Genomic DNA, 17,607 nt, shown 5'->3' on the forward strand with positions numbered 1-17,607 from the left:
TGTCTTCTCTCACTTGACTCATGCAGTGGGAAACAGGATGTAGCTATACAGAAAATACTTCCGGCTTGTTCGAGAGAAGCAGATTTCACTTTTCGTTCGTCAGGTGAGGATCGTCTCATACAAGTTAATTGAAATATTAATACAACGACAAGGCGTGAAATATTGGACGAGAACGGATTTAATGGTAATGGCAATAGATTCTAAATGATATCTGATTGCAGATGGCAAATAGACGGCGAAATATATACGGATTGCAGTTGGGAGTCTCGTAGCATTCCTCCATGCATAACAAGAATTCATGAACGAGCGAGCGAGCGAATCATACGTTCTCATTTTCATAGGAAATGTTCCATTTCTTATGCACCATATACAACGTGTGAACATTTATTTACCATAAAACGGATTTAATTTTTAACAAATGTGAGTGTGGCTTTCCTATTTTCCAAAAAGATAAAAGCAATATGCGAAAGAAAAGAAACGCGACAGAGGATCGAAAATAGCATATAATTTCCGTCGAAAAGTCTAGAGAGATTATTAAGGAAGCTTTGCTGACAGTTGCGCCGTATAATTGATGATTTTTATTAAATATGTCCGATTTTCGAGGTGAATAATGTCCTGTGACGTAATCATATGTATATATGTACGTGGACTCGATATCGCGCAAACAAATCTCGAAAAAGTGCCAGTCGAATCTCAAGAAAGAAAGGGATAATCTGAGAAAAAGTTTTTGTATTAAAAAAAGTGCTGGAAAAAAAAGGGAAGTGTCAGTTTTCTCGTAGGTATGAAACGAGTCCGAGGAAAAAAACGTACGGTCTCACGACGTTTTATCGTGTTACATAAATAGAACGAGGCTACGTCATAGCGCTGAGAGCGACCGTTATTGGTCACGGGAGGGAGAAGGAAGCGGCTTCCGTTGCTCCGATTGGTCGGTCGCGTGGGTGGGGCATGCGCACGGCGGTTGCGCAGCGGATATTCGGGGCTAGTCCGACGAGTGAGAAGAACCGTTCGTCTGTAAGAAGGACTCGTATCTACACCTGCATTTTTTGATAATTCTAACGAGCGGCTATCCCAATTTTTGCGCCTCGCACATCAGCTTTTCTAGCAAAAGAGCACGAGATAATTGTAATTACGCAATCATAATCCACGTAGAGTCGCAATCTAGGCACAGAAATTCTTTCGTGTAATCGCTCAAATCCGAGTCATCTCCGATTACATTATACGGCTCAATGAAAATTGCGTGGTATCATATGTTATAAGCGAGGGATCAGGGGTTTAACCATGTAGAATCGATAAATCGTACGCATTAGACGATCAAGATTCCGAAAAAGAGAAAATAAAAGCCGTTTTATTTCGAATCGCCATCGTTCGTCTTTCGGTAAATTCGTGTGAGTCTGTGAGAATTCGTTCGACAATATGGCGTGAAGAGTGCGTCGATTTCCCGGAGCCGTGTATAAAGTCATCAAGTATTTTATATTTCGTTGCAGATACGCACGATGAATATGTACCTGATCCCGTGATGCTCTGAAACATCTTAAATCTCAGCAAAATGGTGAGTAGCATATTTATTTTTTTTTTTATATATATACAAATTGCAAGTTTTTCTATCTGCGAATATATCGTGAGCAGCGATGGCGCCATCTAGTAGATTGGTGATTGCGAGAGATCAATAACCTTTGCTCCTTTTGTGTGTGCGTGACCTCGTATTCTATTTTCGTTCTTACGGATCCGTAAATAATTACAACAGTATGAGATTATTCAGTTCACCGTCATTGTCTGCATAATGTTCTATAAATTTTCGTCATCGAATATAATTGGTAAATATAGATGAAATAATTTATAAGTGGAAATATATAGCAAAAAATAGTTATGAATTTTATGCATGAATAGTCTATGTAAAATTATTCTTATACTTAAGCGGGAAGCACACACTTTTGCATAAGGGCATAACCATAAACATAAAGAAATTGATTTGGTCCACAAATATATGCATAAGGAAATGAATCAATCAATTACCTTATGCTTATAATTATGCGCTTATGCAAAAGTGTGTGCTCCCCGCTTTAATAGTAAATATGAATAGAAGAGAGAGATAATGACTTTTAAGGAAAATATAAAATTTTAAAAATTGATTTTCTATTCTTTATTAAAGTAATCTCCAGATAGCTTGTATAATAATGTATTCAAGAAATTCGCATATATTTCTCTATATTATTCATATAGTCATGATTAATAGTCAAGAGTATCCAGTTATTTGGATATTAGCTCAAATGTTCTAGTTTTGATAGAATTTTTTATATATTAATTTTTTTTTCTTTTTTCATTATTTAATCTGATATACCGATAATTTAATAAGTATAATTATTTCAATATAATTATATCAAATATATAGTGGTTAATAATATATAGAATGTTTTTTATTTGGTGGATAAAATATTCATCGAATTTTTTTCCATCAGAAAAAATCGAAGAATTTTTGTTGAGATTATTTCTTTGAGAATTTTATTTAACTAACAAAGTGAAAGTTGAATTCTGTATTGAAAATATATTCTCAATACATTTCATTTTTTATATTCAATATCTTAATCAAGTGTTTTAATTAATGGACTATGCAATCTTTGTTTCATTATATTTCCTGGGAATAATAGACAAAAAATTTATAGTATAAAATATTTATTCTCTAAAAAATCTTTTACTTTTATATTTTTTCAGATCTAACTTTGCTAAAACTCAAATCAAATACTTGAAACTTAAGAGATTTTTAATTTTTTTCTTTATAATCTATGAACATAAACCATTAAGAAATTTACTTGTGCATAAAAATTGTACATAAAAATTTAATTGTGAAACAATTTATTAAATTTTTAATAAATTAAATTTTTTAAAAATTTATAATAAATTTGTCTATGGAAATGTTTTAATTTTCTGGAAATATTGATGAAAAAGTCTGGTAAATCAGAAAACTCACAAGAAAATTTATTTTAAAAATAAGACGAGTATATATTTTTATATTTTGTTTAATATTTTCTTGTTATTAAATTTTAAATTTGTAACTATAATTTATATTTTTATATGATTGCATTAATATTTTTTTTTCTTAAATTGTATTTTCAGCCACGTATAGACCCTCTATCTTTACTAAAATGCCTTAGCGTGTTATTGGGTCCAACAGGAGGCATTAAGAGTAAGGAGGAAGTTCATCGCTTAGCTAATTTAATGACAAAGTTTTCTAAGAAACTCGTCTCGAAATGCATTTATATACAGATATTGAAAACTACTAATACGGATTTGCTTAGTCAGTAAGTACTTAAATCTATACAAATAATACTAAAATGGTTATTTAACTCTCTTTAAAAATAATTGATTCTATTCGTCTTTATGATACTAATATAGCAATTGTATAAAAGAAATTTATCATTTGGCATGTAGAGACATACAAGTATATAATTTATATGTTTGTGTGAAAAAAAATACAGAACATGCAAGAGTAAATATAAAAGGTTCAGAACCATTAGATGGTACTTATTAATGTGCCATTTTTACTGATACGAACCTTACATTAGTTTTTTTCAACAACTTAATTGGTACAAGTATAGAATTGTACACATTGTTGAATTTTTTTAATAGATTAGTGATTCTGTACTAGAAATATATATGCAACTATAAATTTTTTGTTATTATTTTATTATTATTTATTTTAATTATTACAATATTTAATATGTATGAACTATTAGTCTACATGTATGTGTATTCATAAGAATAGTTTTAAGATTTAATTATAGATTATTGTCTTTAGAATACACATATTGCTTTCATATGGCATTTTATGATAAGAATTAAAATTAAAAATAGAATATAATAGGAGATACTATAATTATTTTATTATTCAGAATAATTTAATTATATTCTCTTATCTTTTGTTATTATTTATAATAATAACATAATATTTTACATTTTATAATTTCTATTTTTGCAGATTTATGAGTTCTGGAGGATGGAATCTTATTCACACATGGCTTACTGATGGCATTCTTGCTAAGAATTGGGCTCTTATTCAAGAACTTCTGGAACTTTTGCTACTCTGTCCTGTAGATATTGAACGGCTAAAGAGTAACAATTGTCCAAAACTGATTAAAGGTTTGTCGAAGGAGGGCAGTCATCAAGGTGTACGAACATTGGCCACTCGGCTTGTAGAACAGTGGCTAAAAATTGTGAAAGGAGAAGCGGCACCAAATTCAGTGCCAGCTCAAATCATGACGGTTTCAGTGCAATCGAATGCTACTGCAGGACAAATCACAGTTATTCCTTCATCGCAACCACAACATTACTTGTTAAATTCTCAACAAACTCTTGATATTGCTGAAAATGCAACTGTTCATGTACAAGACTTCAAACTTGCGCAATCGTCTACTGCTAGTACTCCAGTAAATCAGATCCAGCAAGATCAAGAGAAGCAGCAACAAGAAAGGTTACAGTCACAAACAGTGCAAGTTATTGGCAAGGGTCAGCAAGTAACACAACAACAAGGTAAAAAGCAATCTTTTGTTGTTGTATCAACGTCTTCGCAATCATCAGTTCCTGTTTATAAGATTACCATTCGCGATGGTAATCAAGTTCTCGCCAAGGTGGAGACGGACGTCACGAATATAAATAGTGTTTTAAGCAAATCTGGTACAAGTACAGAAGTAGTTATAAACACTGTGGACGCTACGCTTCCTGCTTTACAGGAAGCGAAGCAAAAAACGGAGGAGGTAGAGGAAACAGGACAAAGTGGTAGTGCGACTAGTGGTCAAGATGAAACGGTAGACATTGGACAATCAGACAATTCAGGACATGTTCCTAGTGATGTGAAACAGACCGCAGTTAGTTCTAAAGACAATCAAGATATTGAAGGTGCTAAAAGTAAAGATGATAAAGACTCTAAGGATATTATTGTTAGTAGTGATAGCGGTAAGTCTAGTGATAAAGAAAATAGAGACTCTCATAAAAAAGACGATAAGAAATCCAGTTCTGACAAGAAAAGCAGCACTCATCATCACGGTTCGTCTTCGTCTAAAAGTTCTTCTAAGCATAGCGCGAGTTCCAGTACACATCGCAGCAACTCAACATCCCATAGATCGAGTAGTCACCGCTCTGGTTCCAGTAGTAATAGTTCCAAAACTTCCAACTCTAGTAAAGATAAGTCTTCCAAGGAAAAAGAAAAGCATCACTCCGGTTCATCCAGTAAGCACAGTTCAAGTAAAAGTAAATCTGAGCGAGACAAGGAACGGGAGAAGGAGAAACAGAAAAAGGATCAGGCAGAGAAGGATAAGGCGACTTTAGAAAAAGTGCAAGGTCAAGCATTGAGTTCTAAGTTGGGCAAAATACCGAAGAAACGATCGGAAGATGATACAAATGGAAGAAAGTCCTCAACCGAATCACGAGATGGTACGAAGGAAAATAAAGAGAAGGTAGACAGTAGTAAAAAAGACACTGTTACAAAGCTTTCTACCGAGAAGAAGAATATATCCATCTCCATTGAAAATAGAAAGAATAGCCAGGACTCTACGACACGGCCGAAAACGGTGAAGACATTTAATTCAAAGTTTAGATCCACGGGACTAGAGGAAGAAGTAAAACCACCACCGCCGAGATCGAAAAAGCCAAATCCTGCCGTTGATAAGAAGGTTCTACCTCCGAAGTTTCCCTTGAAAAGGCCATCGCCATTGAGAGAAACCATTCCACTGGTGGAAAAACGGGTGAAACTATCACTGGACTCACCAACGACGCCACCAAGCGATGAGAAGAAGGGAGGGATTAAACTGATACCACCAAAACCAAAACGTAAGTATATTGATATTCTGTCACAAATTATATACAAAATTTCTTTATTAATACCTGATCTTTATTATATTTAATATTTTTCTTTACTTAATATTTTTAATCTAGATATAAATATTATGCTAATGTCCTCAGATAAAGCAGTCTATAATTTTAGTCAGAAATTATGCTATGTGTATTAGACTAAATTTATCAGATTTTAGATGATAAAATTCAAAAATGTAATATTGAAAAGAATTAAAATTTTGAAGACATCTTTATATTAAATGCAATTTTAAAGAAACATTAAATATATACATACATGTGTGCTTATAAAAAAAGAATAAAGAACAAATATTCTAATAAAAAGAAATGCTTTAAATTTATAAATTAACAAATTAATAAATTTAAAAATTTAAAGTATTTATATTTTTTTTAAACATGTATTTTTAAATTATTAAAAGATATATATAATTGTTTTTATTTATATTAAAATATATTCTCAGATAAATTTAACTAATATTTAAATAAAACATTATTTATTTTGTCACATATTTTTTCACAGATATATTATTTATAATCTTTAGTATACATACATGCTTTATTATTTTTATGTATTTTTTTTTATAATAATATGTAATGATTTTTCTGTCTATATTATTTTGCTATATAAGATCTAAAAGTCTTATTTGTTGATGAAATAATAATGACTAAACAAATGACTGCTTAAGCTTTGTACATTGGTATGCTGCATTATATATAACTAAACTAACTCTGTAATATTGAGTTTGCAGATGGATGTTACCAGAAGATGTACAAGCTGCTCCGATATTTAATGCGATATTTTTATGTATCGCGAATGTTATCGATAGCCTCAATGATTTTTTGATATTGTCACATCAAACATTTATTTTTACCTATGTATTTTAAACTTATTGTTTCTTCCAGGCAATATCCCGTAGTATAATACCTCTTAATAGTACATCCTCTCTACTTCCCCCAAAAAATTATTATTAGCGTCTTGTAGAAGATATAATAAGCCGTATAATGATTTATCCATCGTACTGCATGGAGAATTAGCAGCTCTTGTACGGATCATCCGTCTACGAATTTAACATCTCTCATTAGAAGAACGAAGCCATTAGGATCTGCACTCGACTACGAACTTTTTCGTATATTAAGAATCTTCGATAGCAGGTAATCTTCGATCAAGTATTCATTACAACGCGTGAATCGCGATTCTTTTAATCAATATCCGACAAAGAAATTATATATATATGATTGATCGTTTTAAAGTAAAAAACGCATAGTTTCTTGTCGAACAAAGATAGTCGAAAAGTGTTTTGTCGATATTCACTGATAGCGGGCATGTGTTCTTAATCTCCGATATTAGTGACACAACGATTACGAAGCCATCATACAAGAATAGTTCTAATCTCTAACTAGGTAAGGCAACAAAGTCTTGTCTATTCATACTTTTTCCCTTGTACATGTATATATCCTATTTAAACATTTAAATAAATTTATCAGAAATCTGGAATATTTAACTCTTGGGTTTCTGCTATACTATATCTTGCTCACTGTTAAATGCTTTTAAAATAATCGTATATATACCGTGAGCCCATCCAGATTTCCATCCTCTCGGCGATTTTTAATGTTAAAACATGTACAACACGTTGATTAATTAGTTTCAGTAATTCTGAAATTTTAAAATTTGCGTCGCTTTTCAAAATTAAGTAATTTTAAATGAGGATACAAAACTTGAATTTTTTTTATTTGCATTAAAAAATTGTATTGATATCGACTCGTAAATTTGTAATAAGATATGAATACACATTCAAGACCTGTGGATAAAATGAAACTTTCATTCATTATATAAACTTTTATATGTACATGACAAATGAAATGTTTGCACATTTACTAGAGAGAATTGAAATTTGTGTGGGGCAAATGATTCGAACACTTTAATAGAAAAAAAGAGAGAAAGGGAGAGAGCGAACGAAAGAGAGAGAGAGAGGGAGAGAAAGAGAGAGGGTGAAAGGAATTTTAGGGAAGTTAAAGAAAGAAGAAAAGGTCGGTGATAAATATTGTGAGAATACATATTTTTTAACACACTGAACAATGCGTGGAGACCCTATGGAAAGTAGCACTAGAAGTGCACGATTTCTGAAGCTGCATATCTGACGTCTTCGAGCAAGAAAGCCTTTAGGACCAGCAGGCTCCCTTTACAACGACTGATTCGTCGGGCTTGGTGAAAAGAACCTTCTTCCTTGCCAATAATTATGTTTAGATAATTGAAAAGAAAGACAGAAAGAGAAAGCTAGGTATTAGAAAACTGCTAGCTAAGATAGAAACAAAAAGAGAAAGGGACGAAGCTAGTTGCGTCAAACTTTGGAGCTTGAGCGCAGCCAGATATTTTTTTCTTTTTAATTTTATTTTATTACGGCAACACCATAAAATTTTCAAAAAGAGAGAGAGAGAGAGAAAGAGAAAGACTAGTTATTACAAAATTCTAAATCTCAATGTTACAACAATAATGGCATTTGTTTTGGAAAAGAAAATATATATTTCTAAAAATATTATGCTCGAACAGTATATCATCAAAACGTATTATTCGAGTAAATCGGGATCTCATTTTGCGAACAAATTATCGCAATCATAATTTCTGTGCTCTTGCTGGAAATTTTGATGCAACAGTCGCATATGAATAGTCTCGTGCATTTAAAGAAAGCTTCGGAAATTACGTAAGATTTTGCAATACGTAAAACACAAAAATTTTTTAAAAATGAGAATGAACATAATCTATAAACTGGAAATGTTTTCGAATCCGACACGTGTAATCGGAGGATTTAAAGTCGCGCGACGCATGTACGAGCCGATGTTTTTGCGACTGTCTTACGTTGACGCACGTGTCTCGTTGCCCGTATAACTGCCGCGTCGTCGTCGCGCGCTTCTACCGGCACTTATTAACCGTTCGACGCACATCAACCCGCGACACGACTCGCACACTTGATGTCTCTTTGCGCAGTGTCCACGTCGCGAAATTTACCCGATATCGAGGATAAAAAATATTCTATCTGAACACATGCAAATATATACGCATGATGTTTAATTATATTGGTTTCACAATTATTACTTTACATTTTTTACACAATTCCAAAGCAAAAGAACGTAATTTAAAATTTATATATATATATATATATATATATATATATATATATATATATATGTGTGCATTGAGAAGATATCCTATGATATAATTAATTAAATCTGTATAATGCAAAAAATAGATAATTACCGATTAGATTTATTTAATATTGGTCTTCTTTCCTACACATATTTGAAAGCTTGTAGTGCACAAATAAAAAACAGAAATGTTGTTCCTTTTCTAAATAATTTAAAAACAAATATTCCAATATTATTATAATTATAGTAATATGCAAATTAGAACCTTGAATGTTATTAAATTTAAAGTTATAAAACTTCAAAATTATAAATATAAAAAAATAATAAATTTTACTTAATAAAATTTTTATATAATTTATATATAATCTAGAATAGTAAAATTATACTTTTAACGCAAAATATAATATTAAAATATTCTTTTTTTATATTAAAAAATTTATGCTCAAAATTATTTACATTAATTTATTTTTTTAATTATATCTTAATGAATCTTAAATTAATCTATTTAAATAATTCTAATACACAAAATATTTGTATATACTCAGGTAGAATATTTTTATTCTCTTATATTGAATATACTTTATATTGTAAATTATATTGTGTGAATTAGCGTTAATAAACAATAACACATGAATAATAAATCATCTAATGATAAATATATTTCAAAACTGCTGCCTTATTTGACATATCAATTAGTTGGCAAGATATTCAATTATAAAGTCTGATGTTGCTATTCGAAACGCACATTTAAATTTATTTTTGGAATATGACAAAACTTCTATCAAATATAGAAAATTTAATATGATGATAAAATATTTTTATAATATTATTTGTGTTGGTTATTTAATAAAATGTATTAATTGTTTTTTTCATAATTATTCCCGTATACAAACATACAGATAAAACTATTTCGATTTATACTTTGGAATTGATTTTTAAATACTGTAAAGCTTTCATCGCGCGTGCGATTGCAATTTGTAAGCAGATATCATTTTTATAATATATTAATCGAAATTTATTAAAGTAAATTTATGTATTGTCACATTTATTGATGTATATACATTTTTATAAATTGCTTTATAATTTATATAATTATAACGATTGAACACGGATAAGATGTGATAGATAATATAATGTGTGTATTTTCGTATTATTAATTTAATGAGACGTGTGTATGTATCTGTCCTGTGTGTCTGTGTATGTGTGCTTTGTGTGCTGTGTGTATACATATATATATATATACACAAAAAAAAGAATAATACTTATTCTTAACGTGTATGTATATTAATATGTACGTGAAGATCTCGCCAATTTTTTTTCGGAAGATTAGAATAGTTTATCGTTGTATCATATACAAGTTAATAACATAGTTTTATATATTTGTTATTAACGATTGCACCCGAATTGATACTTACTAAATGCAAATTTACGAGGTCTGATTTTAATGTCGTATCCATTTCATCGTCAAATAATTTCTGATAGATACATGGCAAATATATATATATATATATATATATATATATATATATATATATATATATATAAAACTGAAGATCCAGAACAGCTTGATGCGCTATATTATTAAAAATTTCAAAAATCATCTGTTCAGAGAATAGATAAATTAAATCATGTTTTTTATTTCTTTCCACAGATTATTTCTCTGTAGAAATAAAAAAAATGAACTGTATAATACAACCCGTATACTCTTCCTTAATTTTTTAAAAATTATTTTTTATCGAATTATATTATATCAATGTTGTCAGAGTACGGCCTAAATATTAGAAGATCTATCCATTATTTGGATTTACACGATATATATTAGGTATTTAGATAATATCCAAATATTGACAACACTAACTAATATCCTTTAAGCTTAAAGAAGTTTAAGAATAGCTATTTTTAATATGAATTATATTTTTATTAATCATTTATTTATATTTATAAATTAAAGCGTTTCTATATTATTTGTGAGACTACTAATTCTATATGATAAAGAGCATTTATACACGATGGACGATGATGATAAATTATGTTTTTATGTTTATTGTTAAATATATTTTCAAATTCTTATTTTTAACATTTTTTGTGTTAAATCAAACAATTTTAAAGAAAGGCGCGATATTTTTTGAATTATATTTTTAAAAATAATATTTTTCTGTGTCTCTATTTTCTTCAATTACATCCTCATATTATAAAAGTCACTTATTGTTAGACCATCAAACATCATCAAAAAAGAAAGATCATTAAAAATTTATTCGATCTTAAAATAATTCGAGTTTATTTTTTTTTACATAGCAAATAAATGTATAATTTATATATATATGTCAATTATAAATTATTTTTATTTTTTTGCTTATAATTATTTTTATTTTTTTGTCCTGTAATTATTTCATACAGAGATATACACGTAACTGTAACTCTTATCTATTTTATATAATTTTTATGCAGTAATGTAAAAAATATAAAAATTATACACCCACACATTTTTTCATAAAAAAAAATAATTTAAAATGGCATTTAAAATAATGCCAGTGATATTTATCTTATACATCTCTATACTAATGATGATTTAAAGTAATATTTTTGTATAAAAACATAATATAGTTTTAATTTTTTTATATATATCATAATATGTTAAATTAGCCTACAGATATTTATTTTAATCATTTAACAATAAGTGTACATATTTATGATATTTTAGAATATAGCTAATTTAAATGGTATATATTGAAGAGAGAGAAAAAGATAAATATTTGTTCCTATATGTATAATCAATATTATTCGCTTCTTTATTCTATCATTATATTATATAATATAAAAGCAATTTTTAATATATTATTCAAAGTATAATAAAATTAAAATTTGTTATTCAGAGAAATACATTCGTTTTTTCTTGTTGTTTTCGTTCTTTTTCAGATATAAGTATTTAATTTGAAACATTACATAAAGAATAGTTATCAAATTATTTAAATTCTAAACTGTTTGATTTATATTTATATTTATGTTTTATATATATATATATATATATATATATATATATATATATATCTTGACAGCCCATGTATCATTAAAATATTTAAAAAAGTAACATTACCATGATTATCAAATATTCTTAGTTCTTATTACTTTAATATATATATTCTTATTTAATTTCTTTATTATGTTTAAATTATTTTATGTTTAGGTTTATGCAGGACAAGACATCTTTTATAAAATCTAATCCTTTATAAAATTTACTAGCTTAAATTTGAATTTTTTTCATTACAGGGTACATTGAACATGAAATTAACTTTATTGAGTTTATTCTAGCAGTCAAGTATTTTTATCGCTATTATAGAAGATATGTATGCTACAGTTTTAAGAAGTTTATTTGCAGCTGCTGAAAAATGCAAAATATTTTTTATTTTTCAGATATTTACTGTTTACCAATAAAGCATTGGTAAACATGCACGAATTGTCTTACAATGTTGCCATTATTAACAATCTTTATGTGACAATATCAAGCCATATTTATTTACAGAATGGATCGAGTGTGCAAAACAAAATTGCTATTTAGAAATATAACATAAACATTTAACAATTATGTAAAGCATGTTTTCTAATTTCTGAGCATAAATTTTATATATAAGAGTAAATTCAGCGTGCAAATATAATGTAAACGTTTTTTGTTTAGGAATATATTATTGAAAAATACGATTATTGCAAAAATATAAGAATTATTTAATGACAAGAATAGCTATAATTTAAAAATTACATAAATCAAATAGAACATGTAAATTTCTATTATCTTCACGCGCTGAATTTATTTGCAAAGTTATGCCTCTGTGTTGGGAAAAATATTTTATTTATAAATGTTTAGGAGAAACACGATGAGATACATCTGAAAAATTTACCAACATTTTTTAATTACAGCTATATATATAATATACATATATATTTTTTAATTATATGTGTAATGTGTCTATATAATGCAGCATATCTTGAAATATTATTATTTGTGCAAACTATTTTAAAACTTATTTTTAAACCAGTTATTGCGAATTATTCGCGAGTTATATTTAATATTTTTGTTCTCAGCGATGATGCTACAAGAGAGCGACATGTTCATGGATGCTCTCACCGCGTCCACCAAGAGCAAAGAACCAAGGAAGCGTAAGCGTAGGACTTCTATCACGAAAGACGGATCTTCGGAAGCTAAGAAACAAGAAACCGCTAATGCCGATAATCGCGATAGCACACCACCACCTGCTTCGCCTACAAATGCCGAAGAAAAATCGCCGGTTGCCCTCAAACCTAACTTCAAGGTAATTTTATCGGATATATATGTCTAGGATATCGCTGCGAGAAAAATAATATCAAATTAATCAGAGTCGTTCCAATTTAAGATTCATTTGTTCTTGCGCATTTTGCAAAGCACAATCGCATTAAATTTTGATAAGTGATTGTTAATTTTTTTTTATCATTATTTTAAATTTTAAGCTTCGAATTAAGTATAAAACAAGGAAAGAGAAAATCGATTTGATTTGATTTTATTTAGAAACATATTTTTTATATATGGCATATGTATAAAATGATTAATAATAAATTAATATTGTAAAACTTTTTTTATAGTTCTATCAAGATACATTAGAAATAGAAGAAGATAAAGATCAAAGAGAAAAAGAAAATAGCGAAGAAGACGCGAAGAAAGATCAAGCGCTTGATGAAGAGAAAGATAGTAGAGACGAAGATGATATCAGAAGTAACAGTAAGTTATCAAGTAAACAAGAGAGAAATAAATTAATTTGCTTTTTGAAATTGTCTCATTTAAAAAAATTTACAAAACATATAAACAACTTATTTAAACTCGTCACGTACGCGTACAATTTATCTCATTTATATAATGCTCTAACTAATATATTTGTATTGCACTAATATATTACTATTAACACAATTTTATATTACAAACTTTTGTACACGTATATGTTGAAGTAAAATTAATTTTTTCTACAAAATATATTTATAATAATATATTTAATACTTTTTAAATTATTAATTATTTATAATAAAATTATTATAATAATATTTAAACAATATATTTATTTATTTATTTATTTATCTTTTTCATAGCACCGACACCCGAGGAAGATGTGGAAGATACTAAAGATTCGGAATCACCAGAAGATACTTCTTCAGTAGTTTCGAACTCATTGAAGAAGGATGACGTTAGTCCTTATCCCGAAATACGATATGTAGATGGACTTAAAAGTGTTTTGCTACTTCAGAAACGTAAAGGACCGAAAAAAGTTTTAAAATGGAAGACAGATTTAGAATCCATACGTTACTTTGAATTGGATGAAACAGAAAGGGTTAATGTGACTAAAACATTCACTGACATGAAACAGATGGAAAAGCAAAACGAAAGGGAAGCATTCCAAATGGCCAGAAAATTAAGTACGTACACAAATTATGTTGTAGTTAAATTTGTTTAAATTATTTACAGATTTTTTAAAGAGTATTGAAGATATTAATATAATTTTTTTTAAACTTTAACAAAATATATATATATATATATATATATATATATATATATATATATATATATATATATATCACAATATTGTATTTTTTTTTTTTTTTATTAGATAATGAGGATTTAATGGAAGAGAGAACAAGATGGAAGCCTTTAATTCCTATTGATCAACCACCTCCATTAGTAGAACCTGGCAAGGATAGTAAAGAAAAGGATATTCAATATGCTCGCGAGAAGGGCATTCTTCAAGCGCTTTACTTTAATCGAAGCATGTAAGTATATGTTTGCAGTCAGTATTATATCGAGTTATCAGTTTTATTTTAATGAATGTTTTTATTCAAATTACTTATACTCTGCGACAATAAAATGATGGAAATATACTTTTATTTTGTGGTACACCATAAATATAAGATAAGACAAAATAATGTCTTATCATATTGTCATCCGGAATACATTATTTTCAAATCTTTAGTTAGACAATAATTCCTAATTTCGAAATTGTATTTTTTTGAATCATAGGATCCCAGACTCAGCAGCTGAACCTGATGAAGAACGGCATCATGTGATAACCGATCCTAAAATAATACCATTGGACGATCTGACAGGCAATAAGGAGAGTGAAAAAGATTTTACATCAGTACCATGGCCAGAACCTAAACCACAATTAACACCGCAACCACCGACTGTAACAACGTTCCATTATCCTACGACATTCTCACACAATCAACAAACTATGATGACCCCTATGGGACCTCAATCGACGATGGGTCAGATGCCACAAATGCCTCAGCAAATGATGCCCCCATCGCATATAGCTCCGATGACCCAGGAAATACCTGGACCAACGTTGCCGAGCAGTGGCGGTGGTGGTTGGAGAACGGGTGACGGCAAGGTTCTCGTACCAGATGTTGGGATGAATCCGATGGCGAATATGCCGGGTAGTTTCAATCAGGGAATGGAAGGTGGTCCGATGGTTCCGCCGGGAATGATGGGACCGCCGCCTATGTACAATCAACAGCAAGAGGGCTATAGCATGATGTGTCCAGAAGATATGGGATTCAACAATATGAATCCCAACTTTCAGGGACCGCCCGGACCGATGTACGGTCCAGGACCTAATTTTCCCGGTCCAAGAGGCGCTCCTATGCACAGCAGAGGTAGAGGAGGTCCCGGTTGGGGATATCGTGGAGCTGGACCCCCGAGAGGCGGTTGGCGAGGTGGTGGTGGTGGTTGGCGAGGAAGCGGTAAGCAGCCACCGGTGTGTAGACAGTTTTCGAAAAACGGTTATTGTCGAATCGGAGACAAATGTCAGTATCTTCATCCCGGTGTAAACTGTCCGCCATTTTAAGAGTGAGATTGAGAGCGGTATTTGTTAAATAATGAAATTGATCATTGGTATGCAATGAATGTCTTCGATTAGGATAGATATCCGCAAGAGAAGAAAAAATAGAGAGAAAGAATGGGATCAACCGTCAGCGTTACAATGATAGACTGCATTATTTTAATGATCTTCCCTCGGGATATTTGACGACGATTCGCTTGGAAAGCAAATTCAAAAGTGTACGCGCAATCAACGCGCAAATGTGTAAAAAAGTGATAATTCTCAATGTGCAATTTTATTTCCTTTTTTTTTGTAAGAATCCATTGCATGAATATATTAATAGATTTTTTCTATTTAATAATACTCCATGCGCTTGAAAGTTTTGTAAATATAATGGCATTTCTCCTTAACATAAGTATTTTAGAAATTTGCGACATTATTCGAGTGCTGTCAATATCCACGGTATCATGATATTTCGGATACTATCCGGCTATCTAAGTCTTTCGAGAATCTTACTCGAATATTACGTAATTTTATTTTAATATCTGAAGATAACCAGATATCAAGGAACATGGAATATTTTTCAATTAATCAAATAGAATTTTTAACGTATAAATATACATTACACACATATTATATATTAGAAACCCGTAGATACTCGCGTAGAATTAGGTAATGGATGAGTATCCAATATGTTTTATATTGACAGCACTATGCGATCGTCGAATATGAATGCGCTGTAAAATTGGATATGACCATGCTAGGTTCGGCTGCTGGACAGCAGAACATTTCTAGATAACACCTCGAAAATATAGAGATTTTTTGCTAGGATAATTTTATTTTTGGTTTTCAAATTACTTTAATAATGACCATCACACTTGTATTATTGTAGACAAGATTTTCTTTTTGTTTGATTTTCCATATGTGGCCACTGCCGAGATTACGGTTCTTTATATTTTCCGCAGGAGTCGTGTGAGAGAATGTGACTATTAGAGATAATCACAGAAAAATGAATTATATTTATGTGACTGCTTAGCATCACATGTGTTCTTGAAATTGAATTGTCTGATATCATCACTGTTTCGTGCTTCAAACTATAGAATTTTGAAATATAGAAAGGACATTGATAATAAATAATATTCGATATAATATTAATATAATGAAACACCAAAAGTTTCAATAGGATAAACTACTTTTTATCATAATAATTTCCATGTGTGGGTTATACTTGTAAATATGTTGCATAATATGTATAAAATACAATAATTCTAATAATGACTAACTGTTAGATTTAGATGATACATAATGATAGATGACAACGGTATTTAATAGGAATCATATGTCCTTTAAAAATAGGAAAGAAGTATATATAATCGATCTGATATTATTCGAACCAATTTTTCCAAGAAATGTATAGAATCAGATAATATGATTCTTTATAATTCAACCTGTCATTGTAATATTATATTGCAAGTTTTTTACTATGTAAGATAATATTAATTATATCTTTTTGTATATGATTGATTGTTATGTTTGTATATAACGTGTTGTATAAAAATGTCGCTTAATGAAAATATACCCATCACAATTATTTTTTCAAATGGCCCAATAATTTCATAAATGCACTATAAAATTTCCTCAATCGTGTAACTTCTCATATATCATATGTATCTATCTTTTGATATATTCAGTACTAAACTGAAGTTTTATTCCATTTTTAATTTATCTTCTTATCTCTCTGCCCAATTATTAAATATAAATATAATTAAATTTAACAATAAAATTTATTTTT

General features: G+C 29.5%; 1 protein-coding gene across 10 annotated transcripts; it reads left to right on the forward strand.

Annotated features, from left to right (window-relative positions):
• The first annotated feature begins 27 nt into the window (after positions 1 to 27).
• LOC126848680 (serine/threonine-protein phosphatase 1 regulatory subunit 10) lies at positions 28 to 17,391 on the forward strand. 10 transcript variants are annotated; one of them, XM_050589748.1, is made up of 11 exons: positions 28 to 103; positions 222 to 1,385; positions 1,485 to 1,549; positions 1,627 to 1,814; positions 3,112 to 3,296; positions 3,974 to 5,820; positions 13,060 to 13,286; positions 13,594 to 13,729; positions 14,092 to 14,415; positions 14,607 to 14,766; positions 15,014 to 17,391. In XM_050589748.1, exons 5-11 carry the CDS (start codon positions 3,214 to 3,216, stop codon positions 15,840 to 15,842), a joined length of 3,606 nt encoding a protein of 1,201 aa, XP_050445705.1. In that variant the 5' UTR covers positions 28 to 103; positions 222 to 1,385; positions 1,485 to 1,549; positions 1,627 to 1,814; positions 3,112 to 3,213; the 3' UTR covers positions 15,843 to 17,391. The 10 variants fall into 10 exon arrangements, with proteins under 10 accessions (XP_050445705.1, XP_050445706.1, XP_050445708.1 ...); XM_050589749.1 differs by having other exon boundaries at positions 222 to 1,375; XM_050589751.1 differs by having other exon boundaries at positions 222 to 1,122.
• The last annotated feature ends 216 nt before the right edge of the window (positions 17,392 to 17,607 follow it).

Source organism: Cataglyphis hispanica, chromosome 4 (genome assembly GCF_021464435.1).
Source record: "Cataglyphis hispanica isolate Lineage 1 chromosome 4, ULB_Chis1_1.0, whole genome shotgun sequence".
Taxonomy (NCBI): Eukaryota; Metazoa; Arthropoda; class Insecta; order Hymenoptera; family Formicidae; genus Cataglyphis; species Cataglyphis hispanica.